Source organism: Ailuropoda melanoleuca, chromosome 10 (assembly GCF_002007445.2).
Source record: "Ailuropoda melanoleuca isolate Jingjing chromosome 10, ASM200744v2, whole genome shotgun sequence".
NCBI classification, from domain to species: domain Eukaryota; kingdom Metazoa; phylum Chordata; class Mammalia; order Carnivora; family Ursidae; genus Ailuropoda; species Ailuropoda melanoleuca.
The window spans coordinates 75,206,340-75,232,048 of record NC_048227.1 but is presented as its reverse complement, the minus strand read 5'-3'; the positions used below and the strand labels follow the sequence as shown (position 1 = coordinate 75,232,048).

General features: G+C 35.1%; 1 protein-coding gene across 10 annotated transcripts in view; it reads left to right on the top strand.

Moving 5' to 3' along the window:
* Positions 1 to 25,709, top strand: part of PTPRK (protein tyrosine phosphatase receptor type K) — a 553,021-nt gene that overhangs the window by 313,148 nt on the left and 214,164 nt on the right. For all 10 annotated transcript variants that reach the window (XM_034669108.1, XM_034669107.1, XM_034669109.1 and 7 more), the window contains one exon: positions 12,507 to 12,800. In XM_034669108.1, the coding sequence (XP_034524999.1) occupies positions 12,507 to 12,800 (294 nt within the window). The remainder of the gene's footprint in view (positions 1 to 12,506; positions 12,801 to 25,709) is intronic.

Sequence of the window (25,709 nt, the reverse complement as noted above, 5' to 3'; positions counted from 1 at the left end):
TATATCTGGTATACTTGTATGATTAATTTCTAAACAAATTTCTTTGACCTTTGCCCAGTGTCAAACTCTTAATTTAAAACTTGGTAGACAAAACATACATATTTGAAAATGAAAGTATATGGCTTTAGAACAAGAAATGGTGCCCTTCAGGTTATAAGAGGGAGATCTCAGTTATGAACTTTAATACGTGTATCATTTTATAAAAATTTATGCCAAAGAAGCATACTTTTTCTCCTCTTTATAATACTTAAAATAGGTTTCCTTACCCAATTCTTAGTTATCTTTAGTCCACTGATGAAAGTAATATTTACAAGATTCTTTAGTGTCCATGAAAATGCACATTTTATGCATTATTTTTTCCCCTAGCAAATTTTCAGTTGATCTGGCTAATGTTGCAGAAGGATGGAAAATTCCAAGTTCACAGAAAGAACAGATGAACAGTCTAGGTCAGTAGCCATTTCATGTCCTTATTTTTAAAAGGCATGATATTTAGTCAAAGTAGAATAGTGAGGTTTCTTGCCATTTAGTAACAGTAGCTGCGAAGGAAGAGCCCAGCCCCTTCGCTGTGTAATGCTTTACTTACGGTCTTGACACACTTCATTTTACTATTCTGGAAACTTTCTCTTTCTGTGTACTGATGGTTCACAACTTGGGCTGCCTTCCAATATTTTATGTTTTATATAGTATAATTTATTCTGATACTCTGAATGTCCAGATACCCCATTATGGTGGAAATAGGGGTGGTCAAAGGGAATGAAAATCAAAAGTCTTTTTCTGGTTGAGCTGTCACACCAGTATAAAATGTCCTTCAGCTGGTAACCATTTACATGGTTAAGTATCTTTAAAGTGTCACCATCTTGTTATTTTATCAGATAGGTCTGTAATTATTCTTGTCTACCTATTTCCATTTGATGATAAAACTAGGTGTGGTGATTTTGTTTTTGATGGCACTTTAACTATTGGAGACAGGTATTTTGTCCCTTAAAGGAAGGCTAATAGAACTGTATGATTAAAATAGGTATTCAGAAGTCCTTGTAATTATAGTGACCACATTGATGGGTCTATTTTTACAGCATTGCCTTTTTTTCATCATTATGCCTGTACACTCTCAAGTTACCCATAGAAACCTGCTTTTCTTAGTCCAGAAACTTCAGTAGAAATGCACAGAAATCTGTCCTCTAATCCCCTGTTCAGATGGCCTGACTCTTACCTATTTCCATCAGGGAGAGTTGCTCAGGAACCACTGACTGCATCTGTGGAACTCATTTCACATTAAAAGTTCTCTATCTCCTGATTTAATCAAGGACATCTAACTCAATAGGGCACATAATTGTTTTTTTGTTTTGTTTTCTCTCAAAATTGAGGAAATCTTCTGTAATTGCTATGTTATATCGTTTATCCTTCGGAATAAATCTATATTGGAAATCTTTACATTACAAAACTGACTTGCATCTGTTTAAGCTAATGACACAGTCTTTTTGCTGTGAAGATCTTTAAAGTCTCTGAAGATTTATGCTTTTTGAACAGAAAAGCATCCTAAAATGGTGACTGTTCTGCGGTTGGTTAGTGGTGCATGTATAAAGCCTGTTACCTAGAGGCGTTATCTATATGACTGAAGTCTTATTCAGTTACTTTTACTATGTCATCACAAATTATTTTTCATTAAAAAAAAGTTAATCTAGCACTTGTGTACATAGAAGGATATGCCTAGCTAAAAGATGGCCATTCTGTACCGTCCAGAGTCATGTAGAAATAACAGGTGGGTAATAGTTCTCCTGATTAACTCGGAGTGAATAAAGTCTTGGATTTTACATGCCTGGGAACCAGGATCATTGAATAGTATCTCCTGATTCAGTTATTGCACTAAGTCATTACTTGCATGGCCATCTGTTGCTGGCTGCATATACATGAAAACTCCATGCATTGTTTTGAATTGACTTGGAATAATTACAAAGTACATATTCATAGTGAACATGTGCTTATTATGTGTTATATTATAAATAGTCAATGCAACAGAGTATTTAGACCTAGGGATCAAGTTGGCAAGCGTAAATTGTGTTTGGTTACAATTAGATGTTGGAAAATTCTTCTAATTGCGTAGTGTTAAAATACCTTAAAATTTAGAGTTTAGGCTCATGAGATTTTTCCATGTTTTTATATTCTAGCTGTGGAAGAGTCAGGATATTTTTAAATAATACTTTTTTTTCGATTATATTAAACAGATTATATATACATGTACAGACATATGTATACCTGTGTGTACATTTCAACATAGAGAGATAGAAGTATCTTTTTTTTCCCCCTTTTAATTGCTACCTCTTGGTTTACTGGAGTCAGCCATTGTATCTTAGTTCGTATTAATATAAAATGAATATAAATGGTATTCCTCTAAACCCTTTGGCCTATAGATAGAATGAAATAATAGCCTGTAAAACCTAGGCATATTTACCACGTTATTGTCATTGACAAATGCGGTTCCCCTCCTTTCTCTTAAAAACATGTGTGTATGTATGTATGTATATATATGTGTTACTCTCCTACCTCATAAAGGTGACTGATGAGATGGTGATATGATTACCATCTAATTATGGCCCTAGACTTGAAGGAACAAAACAGAGTTGAAGGCTTTTCCAGTTTTACTACTTACCTGATTGTTATTCTTGGAATCAACTGGATGTTCTTTCCTCTAAATGCATGAGCAGTTTTAGCTCTGACCGAGCTGAAATAAGGGATTCAGTGGGCATAAGAGAAATCTTCTGTGTTAGCTTCTGACTCAATCAAAGGGATCCATAATTTCCATCATAACATAGGTGGTTTACTTCCATAGGGACTGTGGGACTGAAGGAGGCTTTTGTAAAGTGTTCAATTATTGTAATGATTCATAATTCTGAACCAATTCATTGCATAGATATTAATGAGGCAGAGTCTAGTTTTTGGACGAAATGAGAGAAAAATTCATAGTCATCACACAGTTAGATTCTGTGGGTTAAAAAGCAAATAAACTTCACTTTTCAAAATCCCTTCACCTTTCCATATCCCCTAAATACGAACTTAGCCTTATTTTTACTTTCTGCTGGCAGATCTAAAATAGTGTGCTGCTGCTATGCCTTTTTATTTCAAGCAGGTAATAAAATTATTGCAGCAGTGTTTTCAAATCAAGATGAATAAAATGCCATGGTAATGCATAGGAGATAAAATTCAGTATGCAAAATTTGTGGTTTCGTTGCTGAAATGATTCTTCTTATTTCAGCACTTTAGGCAGCAGGAAAGAGCCATGTCATTGAGATTAAATACTGTAATTCTACAGATCTTGCAGTTTAAAAAAAAAAGGATACATATCACACAGGGCTTGAAAGACAAAATGGCTGTTTAATATGAAGAGTGGCATATTTTCAGAATTTTTTTCCTACCCCAAATTAAATTTTGCTCAAGAAACTCAAGTTCTTGGTGTATTCTGATATTAGTGGAATTGTATATTTTGATAACATTTCCAAGCAATATTGTATATCCAGATTTTAACGTATGTAAGTACTTTTTCTTCACATGAAAAATCCTTTTAAAAATTTATTCATCTGACTTGACTAAAAGACTAATAAGAATTATTATACGTTTGTAGCAGAGCCCTTTCTTTCTTTATTTTTTTCACAAGCTGGATAAATCATTTGATGCCACTTGGTTACTAAGCAATTGCTTAGAAAATGTTCTTTTGTTCCAGTCAACTAACTCCTTTAATTAAATAGTAACATTTTGTAGGTACTGTGTATCAATGTCAGAGCAATCTGCTACCTACATGGTTCAAAGCTCAAGGTGGTACATCTTACATTTTGAGGACTTAATTCCATCATCTGAAAACAAATTCAACAATTAATAAACAAATATACAAAGTTTTACTATTGCCATCTCCAAATGCTGAAGGCTTACATTTTCTTGTATGGAATAGAAAGAATTTAAATGGTTATTTTTTTTTGTTTTTTTGTTTTTTGTTTTTTGTTTTTTTTTATAGTAGCAGGGGCAACTTTTTTTTTTTTTCAAGGTGTTATTGAGCCAGCCATTCATTCTCTAATGATATTATTGAACTTAATTCAACTGGGAAATACTGAGACTGTAATGATGGGACATTTTATGAGCACATTACAGGTTTTATTGGAGAGCAGAGATAAAAGAAAAAGTAAAACCAGTCATGGTCTCAAAGTTCCCCAATCTCTGCTAGTAACTTTTTGGTGTATTTCTTACTGGTGGTGATGGTTGGTGGTTTTCATTTTTTCTACCCTAGGGATATACTTTTTAAAATGTAAACTCTAATAGACTTAAATATTTAAATACCCCTGACAGCTGTTATATAAACTTAACAACAGGAGTTCTTGAAGTTGTGTGAAATTGTATCCAACAGATAAGGTGTAATTTGCATCTCTGTTTTCCTATTGTTGAATATTTTGGTTGTTTACTTTTTTGCTCTTCTAAACAAAGATTTAAATTTTCCTCTTATGCTAAATTCCCAGAAGTGGGATTAATTTACTTTTTAAACACATCTTTATTCCATGATAATAAATCGGTAGATTATTTTCCAAAACCATTATCGGTTTACTTGCCCATAAGCAAGCTGTATCATCAGATGCCATCTAGCTATGCCTCATTAACCATGGTCAAGCCTGTGTGAATACATGATCACCTGTTCAGGGTTTGCAACCTCTTCTTCAAAATTCTGCACCACTGCCCTTTGAGAAATGGAAACGTTAAATGATATAATTTTAGCTAAGCGTAAGCCATGGATTGCTGAGGGGAAGTTATTTATTTATTTATTTTTTAAAGATTTTATTTATTCATTTGACAGAGAGAGACAGCCAGCGGGAAAGGGAACACAAGCAGGGGGAGTGGGAGAGGAAGAAGCAGGCTCATAGCAGAGGAGCCCGATGTGGGACTCGATCCCAGAACGCCAGGATCACGCCCTGAGCTGAAGGCAGACGCTTAACGACTGAGCCACCCAGGCGCCCCGAGGGGAAGTTATTTTTAACATTGTTGTGGTGTTTCTCCAGTGGATGCTATTGGTGTTTTGGACTGGAGAATTCTTCATTTTGTGGGATTATCCTGGGCATTTCATAATCTTAAGTAATCTTTTCTCAGCCCACTCAAAGCCATTAGCACTCTTCAATCATTTGAACAACTGCCTTTAAGGAAGAGCCCCTGGGAGGGAATGAAGAAACTCTTATCTAGCTCTACATAATTATCCGTGATAAAAAATACATAGCATAGGAGCATCTGAAGTCACTAGGGTGACCGACTCTTGGTTTCAGCTCAGGACCGACTCTTGGTTTTAGCTCAGGTTGTGATTTCCACGTCTGGGTCTTCACACTCGGTGCGAAGTCTGCTTGAGTTTCTTTCTCCCTCTGCCCCTCCCCACCATGGTCTCTCTCTCCCTCCCCCTAAAATAAATAAATAAATCTTTTAAAAAATACATAGTGGGGCGCCTGGGTGGCACAGTGGTTAAGCGTCTGCCTTCGGCTCAGGGCGTGATCCTGGCGTTATGGGATCGAGCCCCACATCAGGCTCCTCTGCTGTGAGCCTGCTTCTTCCTCTCCCACTCCCCCTGCTTGTGTTCCCTCTCTCGCTGGCTGTCTCTATCTCCGTCAAATAAATAAAAATAAAATCTTTAAAAAAAAAAAAATAAAATAAAAAATAAAAAATACATAGTATAAACAAACATATATGTCACTAAATGAGAGCTTTGCTATTCAATCAAATTTTTTTTCTCATTTTAAGTATTTCTACATACTTAACAGAAATCATGTGTATTTATTTCATGGTTCTCAGAAGTTTTTTTGTATGTGAAATATTGTGAGTGTGTGCAATGGGTGCACACTCTTTCCTTAGTCTACCGAAGGTATACGCTAATCTAATTTTCAGAGAGATGGTAATAGATGACAATAGTTCCTCTTGATTGATACTTAGTCTAGGTGCTGGCATGGGAACCTCAGGTTTAACAACATACAAACTGTGTGATGTCTTAGTATTAACTTTTTTTGACTAGGTCAAGCTTAGGAGCCATCTGAATGATATAACTTGGAAAAAGTATCCATCAGTTGGATTGTTGGATTTAAAAAGGAACTTTAATATATTAAATTTTAAGACTATTTTCTATCAATGCACAAATGATAAACATAATTAAAATAGTAATTTTTCTGAAAGGTAATTTACTAATTACATCATTGATATGAGCAAAAAATATGAGATACTAGCCAGAAGATTGAATGGAGAGGTGTTTGGCTCCTTTAGGAATTAATAGGACTGGAAATCTGAATGAAGTATTAGAGAAGTCAGAGTGAAAATCATGAAAGAATATTACTCTTCTCATAAATATATCTGCATTACAGTTCATAAAGTGTGGGTCTGGAAGAAACCTTGTTACATGAATCTGAAAATTGTCAGATGTGTGCTTTGTGTTTCAACATCCAAGGAAAAATTAAACAAATTATGTCATCATACATATGATATTAAATGCCCAAAGAAGATACTTCTAAGTATCCATACCTTGCTTTCCATTTCTTATAGGAAGAAAGGTCATCTTTTTATTCATCAGTGTTAACTATTTCAAGTTTCTTGAAGCACTTAAGTACCATTAAATTACACTGTTATCCTTTTGGGGTATAATTTGAAATGATTTTAAATTATGATAGGGTAGCTGATAAATAAATGCTTGAATTACTTGGTGCACTGATGTCATTCTTCCTACTCATAGTCTCTACTGTCTTTCCCCCTTTACTTCAGCATTTTAATAGGCGATGAGGATGAAAATTAAACAATATGAAGGATGAACTAGCGAATTTTCTTTTTTAACTGGAACTGGATCAGAATTTTGAAGAGGGGGAATGATAAAGAAATAGAATAACATTGATTTTGAAGTGATCCATTCATTTAAGAAGATAAATCATAGTAAATAAAATATCTATCTCCAAGGCAAACAGTCTAAAATTGATTTTTACAGGAATTTAGATATGGTAAGGGAACGTTCACTCCTGTTGCCATTCGAAGTAATAATGTTCATCTTTATTTTTATTTCTTTAAAAACATAAATAGCGAAAAAAGACTGTAAATAAATTGTTTGCTCTTTATAATTCCCACTGCTCAGAACCTAACTATGAAACTTTCCTAGGAGAAGGATTTTCAGCTCATGGCCTTCTAAACAACTGGAGAAAAGATAGAGCTGAGATATGTCCCAGGACGAAGGATGAGATCATAGTACATGTCTGTGGTGGACTGAAAAATGGCCCCAAGATCACAAGTCCTCACCCTTGGAACCCATGACTGTTGCCTTATCCAGAAAAATGGTCTTTGAGGATGTGATTAAGTTAGGGGTCTTGATATGGGGAGAGCTTGGGTTATCAGTGTGGACCCTAAGTGCGATCACAGGTGGCCTTAAGTAGGAGGTCGAGGGAGATTTGACAACTGGGTGAAGAGGAGAAGGCAGTGTGAGCAATGAGATTGGAGTGATGTGGCCACAAGCCAAGGAATGAATACCCACAGCCAGCACATGTTGGAAAAGGAAAGAAACTCATTCTTTCCGAGTCACTTGGAGGAAGTATGGGCTGGTGCCACCTTGATTTCAGCCCAGCAATGCTGATTTTAAATATCTGACATCCAGAACCATGAGAGAATAAATGTCTGTTGTTTTAAGCCGTCCAGGTAGTGGTCATTTGTTACAGTGGCCGTAGGGGACAAGTGCAGTGCCATTGTGTGCTTTTATGGTGAGAGTGCTAATCTTGAGAAACTCTTAGTCAAGGCTTCTTTGATAATTAAATAAAACAGTTTGGAAGGAGATAGGGCTGAGAGGTATTTGATTTATTTATTTGGAAAGATGAATGTAGAAGTGCCATTTGCCCTGATGTTTACTTCATTAACTGACTTTTTTCCTGGCCTTGTGGCTTCTAGTTCTGATTTTGCATTTTATGAATTAACCGAATGTTAATAAGTGACACATATGTTTGTAAAATAGCGTTGTAATAGAAATAATTGGATGAGAATATAGTTTCATGATGACTTATCTTGATTTCAAGGTACTTTTTGAAATTATCTGAAATAAAATAAATAAAGCAATTTGAATGTACAATTACGATTGTATAAGAGGTTTAGATCTAGAATAATGAGTGTAAGTCATTAATTGAAAGTTAATTGGTAACATTTGCAAAGTTTATCCTGTATTTGGGGAATTGCGTGCTTCAGCTGATACCTACTGTACAACTGGGATTTATTCGCACCACACCTCTGGGCCTGATAGTGTATTAAGTTATGAAGAATATTAATATTGCTGCAGAACAATTACTTGTTCATTTGCTAGCTGATTAAAATTCATGCATAATTTATTGAAATGAATAGAGATTTTATAAATAACCCTCCTTGTTCTCAAGGGCCTAAAAACAAAATACATATGCTAATACGAGGCTACTCTTTACTTCCAACATAAAAAATTTAATATGTAGTGGTATATTAGTCTCATTAATGCTAGATTTCACTGCTAGTCATGCTGTTAATCAAGGTGTATGCTTCTAAGTCTCTCTGAACATTGTCACGGTTCCAAATTTGAGGTACTGTTTTGATGACTGGACTACCCCTTTGTTAGTTTGACCATAGCAAGGGAGATATAAAACTGATCAGGGTGAATATTACCCTTCTTCAGGCTAAGCACCTGATCATATCAAAGTCATTTCTTCATGTACACAAAACACTAGTAATGAATATTAATTTTTGGTTTTAAAATTTATATGCTCTCTGGAAAAACAAAGCAAAATAACAGCCAATATGGGGCTTGTTGACACATTTAGAAATGTGAAGTCTTTAACAATTCTTGAAATAATGCCAAGTTTACCAACGAAGTAATTGTAATGTCAAGAAGTTAAATAACACGTTCACATTTACCCAGCTATTCGTGTGTGCATTTCGTGAACCTAGAATCTCTTGACTTCAAATTTCATTTTATTTTACATGTCAATTCTGTAAAGATAGAAATAAAGAAGAAATATTATTCTTTACTTTTTTCACTTGTTTCTAATAATATGTGGTGTTGTCGCTTTTTCCCTCTCGTTTCTCTCCCTTCCTCCTCTGTTTGCTTCTTGTTTTCCACAGCAATGGTGTGCAGAGTTTTGGTGGATGACATTTATCATTCAAAATGCAGTTATTAGTTCAGGTTTCAGAATACTCATAAATTTATAGATTAACCAAGGTTTGTTATTCATAATTCATTTGACAAATCACTCCATCATGTTAGATATGAGACCTCTTCAGGTGGTTGTACCACTGTGATATATGTGAGGCATTGCAGCTTTGGGTTAGAACCCTAGTAAGCTGTGGATTTAGCTTCATTTACTACTTAAATTAGTCAGTATATGAGCCATCTGGAACGAAAACAAACATTGCACATATGAGGCAACTCCATTTATTTGCAAAGTACAGACTGCTTCTTAAAATATGTGTAACATTGAGATAGTCTGGGAAGATATTTGCATTTCTTCTATTATGCTCATTTCTCTGTTCAGTTTCATTTTAGTTCAAGGTTTAGGAAGTTTATCAACTTTCTCTTTCTGTCTAAGACTTTTGTAATTGAAATATAAAAGTCATTAGTTTAATTGGTAAAATTTCATTATATGAAATGTCTAGCTTTGTCTTTCTTTAGCAGATAAATGAACATCTGAACTATTTTGGTTTCATTTAAACTTTTTATTTTGTGAGTAACTTCTCAAATGAAGTCAGTTGTGGAAATTGGAATAGTTCGCCCTCTACACAATTTTGACTCTATATTGTTCAATTTTTAAACCATGAAGAACAGATATTGTGAAGTTTGTAAATCAGGTGTTAAGAACTACTTTTCCATAGCAATAGAAATAATTCTACATGTAAATTTCATATAATACATACATTATCTTATATAATCTTGGTTTTGTTTTCACTTTAAACATGCACATCCTGAGGCACAAGCTCCTGTGGTTCTGCTGATAACGAGTTTGAAAGCCATTACCGTAATGAGCTATGGTTACTGATGGGATGAACTTAGTATGCCTCAAATAGTTCTGGGTAGAAAAAAAGAAAATTGGTGTTACTCAGTAGACATCTCCACCCATGTTATTTTTTCAATTTTAATTTTTATTTGAGCATATTTGACGCACAATGTTACGTTAGTTTCAGGTGTACAAAGTAGCGATTCCCCAAGTCTATAGGGGACTTATGCTATGCTCACCCCAGGTGTCGCTCTGCTCACCATACAATGCTATTACAGTGTCATTGTATCTATTTTCTACATAACTCTCATTTTAAAATAACGAATTTGTTGATTTTTTGTTACTATGTCTCCATTGCCATAGTATGTGAATAACCAATGTATAGAACAGACTAGCAATTAGTAGTTCTCAGTAAATATTTGTCATATGAGTTTTAGAGCAACATTATTGAAAATGACTTTAGTATGCATAGAGATCTATCTGGAGATACTTTAGTTTGCATAGAGATCTATGCATAGAGATCTAACATTATAATAATAACATTATAGTAATGTTTGCTGAAGTTGCTTTCAACTTATTCCTTGTGTTAGGGATGTTTGTAACTCAGGGGTTCATAAAATGGGAACTATACTTTTTTATACTCTTAGGGTTTAAAAGCAAATCGTGGGCTACAGCTGAAAACCCTTGCTTCATTTAAACCTGTACCAGAAGGTAAAACCTGCCTATGAGGGTTGTTTTTTTGTTGTTGTTGTTGTTTGTTTTTTGCATTGTGTATTATTCTAAGCATGTGTTGCCATTAAATAGAAAATCCAGTTTGAAAGATACTGGCTGTCTTTTCATAACTTCCTTCTATCTGCATCTTCTCCAGTCCACCCCTACTGAGGGGAAGGAGGAAGCAATTGTAGTTGCATTTAATAGCTTTTCTTTGGGGCACCTGGCTGGCTCAGTTGGTGGAGCGTGCAACTCTTGATCTTAGGGTTGTGAGTTTGGGCCCCACATTGGGTTTAGAGATTTCTTAAAAATAAAATCTTAAAAAAAATAACTTTCCTTCATATAATTTGCTTTAACTCTTAAAACACACACATAAGCCTTTAAAAATAATCGACTCTATTTCTTAGATTTTAGGTTTATATGAAAATTGAACAGAAAATACAGAAAGTTACTATATGTCTCTTACCTTGCCAACCGTTGCCCCTATTTTTTTTTTTTTGTTTCAGGTTTTTATTTAAATTCTAGTTAGTTAACATATGGTGTATTCTTGGTTTCAGGAGTAGAATTTAGAGATTCATCACTTACATATAACACCTAGTGCTCATCACAAGTGCCCTCCTTAATACCCATCACCCACTAGCCCATCCCCGGCCTCCTTCCCCTCCAGTAATCCTCAGTTTGTTCTCTATAGTTAAGAGTCTCTTATGGTTTGCCTCCCTCTCTTTTTCCCCCCTTCCCATCTGTTTTGTTTTTTTAAATTCTACATATGAGTACACAAACCTTTAAAATAATATTTGGGCAGTTACCACTTTGTTAAGATTAACACTTTCTCTTAAAAAGTCTTTTGGCTTCCCTGAGAAGTGTTGTTCAAGTGAGTCAAAGAATCTGATCAGAATGTACTAATTAGAGCATCTTCATGACATAGGATTCCCTGTGGACCGAGCTAGAGCAGTGGAGTCTTTTATAAAGTCCAGTATCAAATTCAGCCGTATCACTGTCAAATGAAGAAAAAGAGGGGGTGGTAATTTATCTTTCATCGTTCCTATACATTCAAACACTCCAATAATGTTTGCCAAAGTTTCTTTCAAGCAAATATCTAAGCCGTCCAAAATTAAATTGTAGTGTACCTTTGACATTTGAGTTTAATGTTTGATTCATTGCCTTATCACATGCTACTACCAAAGGCTAGTGATATGTAGTGACTTGTGATTTTGCCTCGGTGTAAATTTCACTTTCTTACATTCTGTGGTATGTGTGTAGAAACAAGTCAGCACTTGGCTTCAGCTTCTAAGTTCAGCTTTGCTGTTCCTTCCTCTTTATCTCATCTGCAGGGACTCTGCAGAAATGAAGAACAAAGCAAAACTAAAACCACTGCTGTGCCATATTTCATGAATGAAATAAGGAGTTAAAACAGTATTCATTAATTTGGAGATTTGTAGAGGTTAGGACCTGAAGAATGTCTAAGATGAACTGTACTGTGTTAGTAGCTAATCAGAGCTATCCATCTTTAAAGATTTTCTCTTTATTTCCCTTGGTTCCTGTGCCCACACAAGTTTATCTCCTGGAGAGGTGTGTTTTTAATAAAAGAAAACTTGTGGTAAAAAGGGTCCTATCCCATCGGTGTAAGTATTTGCTCTTTAAAAATACAGTTACCAGATCACTCATGTTCTGGTTTTCCTTAAGTATTTATTATGTAAATACCAATAAGTAAATTAATCATTAAGCCTTTCAGCTTTGAGAGACATTAATATATCTATGTATTTTAGTCTTTTGGATTTTTAACTGATTAGATTGCACCTTCATCTCTCTTAGAGCCACCAAGACCCATTGCTCCTCCCCAGCTGCTTGGCGTTGGGCCTACGTATTTGCTGATTCAGCTAAATGCCAACTCCATCATTGGCGATGGTCCCATTATTCTGAAAGAAGTGGAGTACCGGATGACCTCAGGATCCTGGACAGAAACGCATGCAGTCAATGCTCCAACTTATAAATTATGGCATTTGGACCCAGATACTGAATACGAGATCCGAGTTCTGCTTACAAGACCTGGTGAAGGTGGAACGGGGCTCCCAGGACCTCCACTAATTACCAGAACCAAATGCGCAGGTAAGACTGAATAGCGGGCCACTCTGCCTCGTGAAGGGATCAAGCATTAGACATATAATATGCATGCACTATTAAATGTTCTAACTATTTTGCACATGATGTAGTCACACTAAGAGTTCCATTGAATTCGGTAAATAGTAGCTTTGTGTCGTAATTGGACTGACTTAAGAGCAGTGTGTTTCTGTTATTATTCAGTATTACAATGAATTCCTAATCTTTTCTTGTGTGGCAATTTTGCTCAGCTTGCCTGTATTCAGTCCAAAATCTCTGACAGATGCTGGTGAAGCTACTCTTACCATTGAGAGAGAAGACTTTGGCAATTCCAGCAAATGCTGAGTAACTTTCGGCTACGTGGAGATTGTCTCGCTTGGTAATTTTGTTATGGGCGTTCAGAGGCCCTTTCTGATAATATAGATTCAGACGTTCCTCTGAACCAGGCCGTGGTGAGATGACTCTTCTACTCAGAAAACCTGTTGTTGAGGATTAACCCAGCAGCTGGACACCCAGCTGTACACTATCCGGAGGCTTGTTAATTGCCCCCCTGCCCCGTGCCTGAAACAAAGTGATGAAAATAATAGCATATGGACGAAACACAAATAAATGATGAAAAGTGAAATAAAAAGTAATATATAAGTATATATCCTAGTTCCTAATTATACCATGTTATTATAATGGGAGAAATTGTTAGCTATTTATTAAAAGCCACTGAAAACTTTGTCTCAGTTATGAGAGTGAACTTTTTAGTGTATTGTTTATTATTGAAAATAGTTTAATTTTTAGTTTCGTTAAAGAGCCGTTTTTTTAACCATCAAGCATCATGTTGAAACACCTGCAGAGTTAGCGCATGGATCTGTGGGTCCTTAACAATTAATGATTTAGGTTCTGGAAATTGAAAACTAAGACTGTAGGGATCTATGAAAATGCAAATGCCTATACAATGTCTTTTGTTTCTTGAACGTATGTTTGGCGTTTTATCGTATTTTTGTTTTTACAATATTCCGGGGCTACTCTCCAAGAGAACTGATCTAAAATCAAAGCAGAACCCATGAAATTACCTGATATACTATCATCTTTAAATATTGTAAATTCGAGCTTATTTAATATACTAATGTTTGCATATTGTTTACATATTGAAAGATGCTCACTAACAGGGAGTGTAACTGCCCAGTTGTTAGATTTAGAGAACAGAAAGTTTACTAATTTGCTGTTTGGTATTGTACGTTGATTCTGTGGTTGGTAGACAGCTTGACCTAGAAGACATTGGTTAAGTCTCCATGGCTCAGCCTAAGTCACACAATTTGCTGTTTAAATTTTTGGTGCAGCTTAGTCTTTTCGTTCTAGGTATGTGACAGATTATTCTGATTGTAGTAGGTGACTTTTCTGAGGGAGAGGCAAGTGGACTCCACAACCTCAGCTAGTCAGAGAAATAATTTGAAGAGGAGACATTGTGGAAATTGAGAAATAGCTCACACTGTCTTCCAAAATTAAATATCCCATGTTAACATAAAATGATGAACAGTGGAGTTCATTTTACTGAGGATATTGCCTACACATGTTTTCTAATAAAACTCATTTTCTTCTACTTTTAAGCTTTATAAAGTATATGCAATTAAAATAATGAACGGTAATTTACTATTCCAGTGGTCTTCTTTTTGACTTCTCCCCCCCCCCCAAGTTTTTTTTTTCTTTCTTTCTTTCTTTCTTAGTTCCAGCAAGTTAACATACAGTGCAATATTAGTTTCAGGTGTAGCATTTAGTAATTCATCACTTAAATATAACACCCAGTGCTCATCACAAGTGCCCTCCTTCATCCCCATCATTATTTCACCCATCCTCCTACCCACCTCCCTCTGGTAACCCTCCATTTGTTCTCTATAGTTAAGAGTCTGTCTCTTCATTTGCCTCTCTTTTTTCTTCCCCCCATGTTCATTTGTATTGTTTCTTAAATTGCACATATGAGTGAAATCATATGGTAATTTGTCTTTCTCTGACTTATTTTGCTTGGCAAAATACTCTCTAACTCCATCCATGTCATTGCAAATAGGAAGATTTCATTCTTTTTTACTGCTGAGTGATATTCCATTGTATATACCACATCTTCTTTATCCATTCATCAGTCGATGGACATTTGAGCTCTTTCCATAATTTGGCTCTTGATGATAACTTCTTTTTGACTTCTGTGCCCAGATCTCTTTCTTTTAAATATCTCTTCTGTTTTCTTATTTTTTAAAGGGTTTCATCAAAGAAGACCGTTAAAATTTAGCTCTACCACACAATGTATTGTTAATATGTGATTTTTTTTTATTTTTAAAGATTTTATTTATTTATTCGACAGAGATAGAGACAGCCAGCGAGAGAGGGAACACAAGCAGGGGGAGTGAGAGGAAGAAGCAGGCTCATAGCAGAGGAGCCTGATGTGGGGCTCGATCCCATGACACTGGGATCACGCCCTGAGCCGAAGGCAGAAGCTCAACCGCTGTGCCGCCCAGGCGCCCCAATATGTGATTTTTGTTTAACCAGAAATTACTTGAAATTGTTCATTGGCGTGCGAGCCAATGGAGACTGCAGTATATGAGATTGTGTTTTAAAGCTAGTTATGCTGTATTAAGTGGATGAAAACAGCATGTTAATGAGCATTGATTCATCCCTATTGAATGCTTATGTTGAGAATGCATATTGACTGCAATAAGTAAAAATATGACTATAGAGTGCTTTGAGGTATTTTATTTTGAGAATAGCCTTCTCTATGTGGGAGGGGATAGAGTAAAAATAACTTACACTCATAGTTGCTTTCAAATTTATAAATGTCTTGACATTTTGGAATTATAGTGCTCTTTTTTCCTAATTCTTTATTTGAGAAACATTTAATTTGTGGGCTTTGTGGCATAAAACGGTGTCAGGCTCGCTGACACTTGTAGTTTTACTTCCGACTGTAGAAAGTTTGTTTTTAAAACTATCTTTCACATGTGTTGAGTCTTTGTTACATATGTTTATGCATTTATAAGTGTCCTCAGAAGATGTGTTTGGTGCATATTTTTATGGTTAAGAGAAGTGCCTAGATTTTCAAGTACATTGTGGATTTGAGTGAAACTGGTTACTGTTTTGTTAGGAATGTCTACTGGCACGTATTGCATGGTGCACTGGGTGTTATACGCAAGTAATGAATCATGGAACTTTACATCAAAAACTAGGGATGTACTGTACGGTGACTAACAATGTAATAAAAATATTATATAAAAAAAGGAATGTCAACTAATCTTGCTCTATTATTAGAAAAAGAGGGAAAGCTTATAGAAATATATGTTGTATTAATTTTTAAACAATGTTTGAAAAGCAGAAGTTAGATATAATTGATAAATATTGTATGTCTAAATACAGGGTCGGTATTGTGGTGAAAATATCATGTCCATCTGCTTCCCTTCTTCAAGATCCATACTCCTTTCTCCAAACTTAAGATCTCTCAGCCTTAACCAGCACCTCCACTGGCCTCAGCCTGGTATTCTGTAATACAAAATAGAACACAACTTAGGCTCACTGTGATAGTAGCTGTTATTTAGTAATGATTTCAGAGGCCTAAAACTTTTTCACAAGCTGGGGAAATGATTCCTTTGAAACCCCAAAAGTAACCTTTGGAAAAGTTCCCATTTCATTCTCTTAATTTGTGCAAGCTCTGAATACTGGTTCTACATACCATTTTAATTGAGGCTAGGGGAATGCCATACTGTAGTTGTAGTGTTATATCATATGGTTGAATAAATGCTGATTATTTTGACATAGCTATTTTAATACACCCTGCATGTTGACAATCAGGAAGCCTTAAAAATAAGTGTAAGAACTTCTCAGCTATGTCTTTGTGTCTGATACAAATTTCACATGAATTTCTTGTAAAATCACAAAGGAATGAGGATTATTTTCTGCCTTTTAGAAATTCTTTTTTTTTGGTGTATCACAGAGGAACATTCTCTGACTACTGAGTACCAATCAGAGAGTGCATTTGTTACTCTTTACTGTGTTAAATATCCTCTTTTAATGTATTTAAGCCATTGAAATTTTATTTCTGGCACTAGCAAATTTTATTTTCTTGGCAGAAATTGGTCAATAAATAATTTTACAGTAAGTTAATCGAATGGTTTTATTTGTGGGGATTAATGAGTAAATTTTATATTTTAAAATGGAAATGTAGATTTTCGTAGTGAAGTATTGGTTATTTTTGCTTTATAATCAGCATATGAAGTGACTCTATCATGATACTTTATCTTCACACCTATGAGATAGATATATTACTTTCCCAATTTTGTAGCTGGTGAATCCAAGACTCAGTCAAAACAAAATGAAACAATGACTTATCTAATGTCAGACAACTGGGCAGCTGGGACTCAAAACACATTTTCTAGTGCTTGAAAAGCCTGAATTCTTTTCCCTTTCTCCTAGTATGGGTGATTCCCCCCACCTTTTCAGAAGAATAATGCATGCCTAAATGAAAGTATAACAGGTAAAATCTGGGAGGGATGCATATTTTTACAAAATAGTATCCGCATGGCTTACTTATTCCCTGAGAAACATAGTTTAATGCTTGCCACTTCACTTTTATTGAAAATACAGTTGATTAGTGTGCTTAACACTCAAATATATGCTGTGTTTTAAATGTTTCAAACATTGTTTTATTTTATCCTTTTCTGAAAATGTCCTGCCTAGTTGCCAAAGCTATTTTTTTTTTGTTTTTTTGGGGTTTTTTTTTTTTGTTGTTTTCTTTCTAAAGTATGTTTAAATCATTTGGTGAGTGCAATTACCTGCTTCCAGGTCTCTCAAGGTAGAAGAGGTGGAAATTACAGCCTCTGGTGGCTGTGGCCTCCTACCCTTGCCTGACGCTTCCCTGTGCAACTGAGGGGCACTGTTAGCTTGCAGCCTGACCCATGCTATTGTTCATATAATGCCTCTTCAGGCATTTTATGAATTTTAAAAAAAGGTATAAATGTGAAGTTGTTTTAAATGGGAAGTAATTCAAAAACTCCATTGAACAATCCAAGAAAGTATGCTTGTTTTTTCTCTGTGTCAATTTCCTCTGGGTATACCATCTGGTGTAGAAGCTAAGAAAATACAGTTTCTTTTTCTCATATTAAATGGAAATAAAATATACCATCATCAGAAATTGTCTTCATTGCATGCTTTGGCAATTGCATGTTAAAATTGCTCTTTTAAATTGCCTCCTGCTTCTGGGTAACCCATTGTGGGACTGTTTTATGATTGACATTTTAGCAGCATCATAGGGAAGGTCAAGAGTTCAGGGTGTCCAGAACGTAATATATTTACACAGTTGGGAAAACTACTCTTTACTCTTACATTGAATCAGTTCAATGCTCTTGGCAAGTTTTAGTGAAACATGTAGATCTATGAAGCATTGACAAGGAGAGTGTGTTATTTTAAAGGTAAACGTTTACCAAAAATGCATTTTTTTCTCTTAGAAATCCACAGTGGAAACAAAACAATACAAACAAATCAATACTCAGGCATATTCAGGAAACCACAAGGTGAGGAATTAAATTTTGGCCTTTTGGCTACAGCTTCATCAGCAAAATGGAGCCATATATTGATTTTTGCTGTGGTCTAAGATAGTTATCAATCACAAAGACTAGTTATCATTGAAACTCAGCCTTGAGGTTAAAACAAACAACTCTTAAAAGAATTTGTATGGTTTAGCAGCATAAGAATGACATACTATTTGATTTAAATTGAAGGTTTGTAATTAATGCTTATTTTAATTTTTTAAAAGTGTACTAATTTCTTATATATGATATTTATGCAGCTTCTTTGTTTTTGAACAAGAATTTCAAAGGGCAATGCTATTAATATTGAAGTAAAAAAAAAAAAACCTAAAGATAAAAAGCCATAAGAAAAGTAATGAAAAATGATTCTTCCATTTTCTTAGCAACTTTCAAATATGTAGTACAATATTATTTACTATAGTCACCAACCTGTATATTACATACTCATGATTTATTTATTTCCTAACTGTAAGTTTGTACCTGTTGATCCCCTTCACCCATTTTGCCCACCCTCCTACCCACCTCCCCTCTGACAACCTTCAGTCTGTTCTCTGTGTTTATGAGTTTTGCTTTGTTCATTTGATTTGATTTTTAGATTCCACATATAAGTGAAATTGTATGGTATTTGTTTTCTCTGTTTGACTTATTTCACTTAGCATAATACCCTCAAGTTCTGTCTTTGTTGTGAAAGGCAAAATTTCATTCTTTTTTGGCTGAGTAGTGTGTGTGTGTGTGTGTGTGTGTGTGTGTATACACACAATTTCTTTATCCATTTATCCATCAGTAGACACTTGGGTTGTTTCCATATCCTGGCTACTGTAAATAATAGTAGTGAACATTAGGGTGCCCATGTATTTTTGAATTAGTGGGTTTTGTTTTCTTTGGATAAATACACAGAAGTGGAATTGCTGGATCATATAGCAGTTCTATTTTTAACTTTTTGAGGAACTTCTGTACTGTTTCCCCATAGTGGCTGCACCAATTTACATTCTCACCAATAGACACAAGTGTTCCCTTTTCTCCATACCTTCACCAACACTTATTATTTCTTGCCTAAAATCCTTTTTTAGATTTCTTTCTTTTAAGCGCATAATAATTTGATTTTGCATTTCAGATTTTGTAGAGGGTATTTCAGTTGGAAAGACATTTATTTATTCAGAAAAACTTTTACTGGCTTCTTTCTTTTTTAATAGCACTGGGTTAAGTACTAGGTCTTCAAAGTTATACAAACAATGTCTTGCACTTAAGCCCCTTGTAGTCTTGAGGGACAGACCTATAAACACAGAGTGAAATGCAGAGTGATAGGAATTTAGGAGAAGAAGCTGTTCTTTTTCAAGGGAGTGTTTAAGAGAAGCTGTCACCAAGAAAGGATGGCTTTAAAGCATAAAAGATGGATCTTAAAAATTGACTTTGCATTTTTAAGGCAGAAAAAAATCAGAAAATAGAGTTAAAAACAGAGGAAACCTATGTTTAACCCAGTTGTAAATATTGTTGATGTGTTTTGGGTTTGAAAATAAGGTAGAGCTTTGGGTAACTCTGGGCTGTGTTAGAACCAAGCCTGCAGGTGGCATGTGGCCAGGTCTAAGATAATCCAGACTGCTCTCCTGTTGTTTTTAAGAAGCAGACTAACATTCCTAGATTTGCTTTCAGAAAGATTATTCCATTTCTGTGGAAGATGAGTTGGAGCGACGGAAAGACTGGAGGCAGAGAGACCAGGAAAGCATGCTTATAATAATAATAAAAAAAATAACCCTGGCTGTAATTTTCTCTACAGACTGTCTCTCTCATCTTAGATCAGAAAGAGGATATCTGTAAATTCCTGGATAATATTGTCATTCTTAATAATCAAGAAAGTTCGTTTTATTAAAGGGATTTTAAAGACATTTTATAGGTGATTTAACTTTATTGTTTGACTCACTTTTCTTTTTCAGATAAGTTCGTTGTCCAATGTTATTAATATGCATGCAATTTCCATGATATAACACATTATTTTAGAGGAGAAAATTATGGAAGATTACAGAGAAATTCAAGAGCTACTGCGTAGTTGATGGAGTATTCATTTATTTCATAAATTTTATTGAGGGTCAAAGTTGTATACATTGCAGCACTTAAGACTGCAGAAGATACAGCATTCATAAGACAGGATTCCTGCTCTTAAGGAACTGACAATCTGGTGTTAGAACCACAATAGTAAGAAGAATGTAATAAGTGGTATAATAGAAATACAAAGTACTTTGGAAATCCAGGGTTGAGGGGGATAATTTCCGATTGGAAAATACTTTTTTCCGAGCAATATGTTTGAAAACAGTATCAACCTTACTTTTCTGAACAGAGCTGGATTAACACTTGTGATGAATGAACCTGTAACGTTATCCCTAATTCCTTAACTGTGGAATAATGCGTAAAACAATGTACAGCCAATGGTCACCATATGGGTGATTTGCCTTCTCTCTTTCCTTTCTATCAACACATAGGAAAGTATATGTACAGATGGAGGTATTAAATGGAAAATATAAGTCACACCCTGATTTAAATCATCAAAGTAATTTGTTTGGTTGCTTTGAATTATCTGTGGTCCATGGATTATAGAAATGTTATTGTAAATTTCCATGGGGCATATATATTCAAAATTTCCATAGAGAGAGGGAAGGAGAGAAATAGAGAGAGATTTAGAATATAATCACTTTTGTGAACTCTTCCAATGGTCTATAATGCTAGGAACTCCCAGCATAAGGGTCATGAAAGTTAAACAAATAGGAAATCATCTTTCCTACTACCTCTTTTGTTTTTCACCTCATGCATGGGATGTACAGTTAACCATACATACAGTTCATGGCACATTTCCTTATAGGGTACATGATTAGTAGCTGTATAATTAACTAAATAGAGTTGTGTTGCTTTCTGCTTAAAATTGTCTTCTTCTGACTTACTTTGTTGCTAGAAAGCATTTGGTAACCAGTGAAAATGACACTTTTTATGTATCCATAGTACTTTACCACATGCCGGGTCTGTTAACAGTATCATTAAGTACTCTTTTTATTGGCTTCATTTGTTTTTATTGAATTTTTCATACTACAATAAAGCTGACAGGTGGAAATGATTTAAATAACAGCATCAATCTCATTAAATGTCCTGGATTTCCGCTCCAACCCTAGGTCTTTTATTTGATATCGGGGAGTAGAAATAAAAATAAAATGATATATTAATAATGACTTAAATGATACTAACACAAGAGTGTCTGGAGAAGAATATGACCTAGATAGAATTAAAAAGCTATGGATCCAGATAAACACTAAGGGATATGTTAATTATGAAGATGGGTTCCAGAGCTCAGCCTGTAAGCTTCAGACCTCTCTTAGATGGTCACACTGATGCACAGACTTGTCCTTGATATTATTCCTTTTTACCCAGAGAACCTACCTCTGCTTTTAATTATCACTCCCTGTTTACTTCCTTATTCGAATTATAATTTATTTTCTTTGCTTTGGAATAAGGAAGAAAACTCTTAAATCAGGTTCTGGCCTAAAAAAACCAACCAACCAACCAACCAAACATGCAGTCATATATTCTTGGGCAGGGTTGGTGGGGAGGGGTCTGGCCTTCATGATCATTTTGGAACTCACTTATCCAGACTCATCTAGTTATAATTAGTGTTTTTGGAGATCATTAGTCACTTTGTACAGTTTCTTGAATAGAAAAAAAAATGACTTTATAAAGATGTATCTCGTTATTTTCATCATTTAATTTGACTCTTAACTAAATCTGAAGATGGGGTCATCATAGAATCTCACTTCCTGGTCTTCACTGTCTTCCTACAAGATATGGCCTTATTATAGCTAATAATTGCTGTAGCGACGCTCTTCTGTGCTCTGTCCTCTCTGCCAGCCTGTATATAAACTGCAGAGGGAAAAAACATATTCATAGGAAAGAGATAATGAGTGAATTCTAATCTCCAGTGTTGTAAGTTATATTACACTTTGTGAACCCAATAAAAAATGAACTTCAAAGGGCAGAAATTCATGACTTTCATGTCACCCTAAGCAAGATCTGTGCAAATTCAGCTGTCACTACGTATGATATGGCCCAGAAATCACTGAGTGATGTCCATTTTAATTGTCTTAGCCAAATCATATGGGTAAAGTTTGAGTTTAAATAACTCATGTGTCATTCTCTAACTTGTTGCTGTTTCCCACCTCCACATAGTCCTTCACAATAAAGAATAATAATCATTCAGGAAAAAAGTTTATTTTTACCTGTTACCTTATTTCTAAGTAGGTACTGTATTCAGTCATGTTATATCCACCCCTCAAAATTTACACACATCATACATTTTGTACTATTGTTGTATGTGCATCTGTAATAATTTATTATCAAAACACTATATATAGTAGGCTCCCCTTTTAACAGTAATTAATTTCTGTACCAATTATTAGGTATTCCTTTAAGTCTAGAGCACCTAATGTACTTGCTCAATACTCAGGGTAACATTTATTGAAAATCATAATATTCGGGTTTTCTAGAAGTTTTTCTTCTCTACGATAGACCTTACAGGTGAATAAAGGAATGGATATCTAGTATTGAAATATAAATGGCAGTAGTCTTCGAAAAGTTTTAATTAGATACTTCATAGATTTTTTATTCATTTATTTTTTAAATATTTATTTATTTGAGAGAGGGCAGGGGAGAGAGCATCTGAAGCAGACTCCATGCTGAATGCAGAGGCCAACATGGGGCTCAGTTCCACAACCCTGAGATCATGACCTGCGCTGGAAACAAGAGTCAGATGCTCAAGTGACTGAGCCACCCAGGGGCCCCTAGATACTTCATTGATTTTTAACTCCTTTTTTCCCATTCAGTATATTTAACAATACAGAGAATTTAAGAAAATGTTTTAAAGTTTAATTTCTCCAGTACTAAACAATATTATCTTAAGCTTTCATTCATCTTATCACCTTTCTATAATGGCATTTTAAAGCACAGTGCTGTGGGGAAAAAGTGAATGTAACTGAAAAACAAATTGATGTATTGATGACTTTGTGAACGTGGACAGGTGTATTGGAACTTGTGTAATTTAAGGACTGCAAAATGAAGATGACAATAGCTCCTGTCTCGCCAGGGAGATGAACCCTTTCTAGGCCATCATGAAGCACAGTACTGCTGCAGGGTATGAAGGCTTGTCCTTTTTAAATCAAAGCAGTCTGTCTATATCAGATTATTAACACAGACTCTCTGATGGGTTGGGCCAGTGGTTTTGTTTTCCTTGATGATTTAGTCAGTGAATTTTGAACCCCTACCAGACACTATGGGAGAACTAGACATAAACTAGTGAAGAGAAGACAACATTTCTCATTTATCTCGTTTTTAACACGTAACTTGATAATACATAGATAGACCACTACTAACAAGTGACAGGATGTGGAAACCACTCATCATTCTCTTCAGTTGCACATCACTGGGTTGTTTATTTTTCCCCTATGATACCACCTCACATTAAATCCATCAGAATCCAGAACTCTGCTTGTTTTTGGAAGCAACTGGGAGCAAAGGTTTTCTCTGATTTTCCTAACAGCTGGCTCAGATAATCCTTTAACGTCTGTCTCCTCTTTACTTCTGGCTTACTCTCCACTGGGGGAAAAACTCATTTTTGAGGCTAAGTTCCATTAGTAAACCAGTTACTTTTGGAAAAGATCAGCTCATTGAATTAAATTAATAGTTTTTAAGCTTAATTGAACTAATTTAGGTTTTCTTTTAAAATTTCTCAATTTTAGCACTTTGAACTCTACCTTAAAAATTACACTTCTGAGGAATACTAAAAAGCAGAATCATTGTTCCAGAGTTCTCTTTCTCTTCTCTGGTGAATTCTGCAGCATATGCCTGTGTGTGTGTTATGAATGTGTCTGCTCTCAGACTCAGCAAATATATATATGTGTGTGTGTGTGATTTGAATGTGTCTGCTCTCTAAAACAACCAGCTCCACTCTCCTTAGGAGGAAAAAAGGTGCCGGGGGTGCACTAACTATCCATAAGCTTATTTTTTTTTTAGAGGTCCCTTGCTGCAAGTCCCAGATTTTGTAAAGACTTCATTAAATTCAAACACCCAAATTGTTTTTATAAATTATATATAACAAAGTATTTCACAACATTTTGCAAACAGAATTTTTTCAAAGACCACTTCTAAGGCCACAGTGGTGATACAACTGTTGTCATTTTTGTCAATGCAGTATTATTTTTCTCTATGCCTATGTTTTTGTTCTTTAAGTCGTAAGTATAGGACATATACAGTTTTACATTCTGCTTATTTTACTTGCTCTTGTATTAATTCATTTCTTGTCATTCTGTAGGACATTCTAACCATCATTTTTAGTGATTGCATAATATTCTATTGGATGGTTGTAATAGAATGTATTTAACCACTCTTTTATTACTGAAGTTTTGGACTCCAGTGTTCGGCTCTTGTACATGCTGCAGGAAGAATTTTGGACATATCTTTCTTCTATATGGCTGAAAAATTTTTGACACATATTGCTTAGTTACTCTGTAAGTGTTATGTCAGTGCACTTTACTGGTAGCTGCAAGGGCATGCATGCAGCCATGAAGTTTTGTGCAAGAAAGTACTTGAGAATTAATCAAGTCCAATTTCCGCATTTATTACCATTCTGGTACTTGGATACAGTAGTGAAGTGATTTGCTCAGTATCAGAAAGCTATTTGATAAGAAAACCAAGACTATCATTCCTATTGCACTTTCTGGCTTTCTTTTACATGACTGTCTCCTATGTCCCAAACACTGCCTTAAGTGTTGGGTATTCTAAGACGAAGACTCTGATCTGTAACCTCTCAAAGTCTGAGGAATCATGGTCATAGTAGTTCACATGTAGTGAGTACTTACTAGGTGTCAGGCACTGTTATAAACTCTTGGGTGCAAATCTGGGCTGCCTAAGTGAATTTCTATGTAGAGCTGCCTGGAGAGGTAGAAGATGGGCGTGTAGGGACATAATTAGACTGATAAGTGGTGTAATACAGGTGCTTTTAGGCTCTCTGGGAGCACAAAAGAGCCTTGGAGTATGAGTAGAATTTCATCAGGCAAAAGACTGGGAGAATTAGCAGTCACGAGTTAAGGTTTGTGAGTCAGTACAATCTAGATTGAAAGCTGGCTCTAATAGTTACTATTGGGAAAGTAACTTAAATCTCTTTAATGTTTCATACTGTCATCTATAAAATAATGATCAATAATTGAACCTTCCCAATTTGATAATCAGTGATATGCTAAAGCAGAGAATTGACTGTTAAAGTTTCAGGACTTTTGCCAGCCAGTTGTTAAATTTTTATTAAAAATCAAATTATACAAACTTAAAATTATGCCAATTA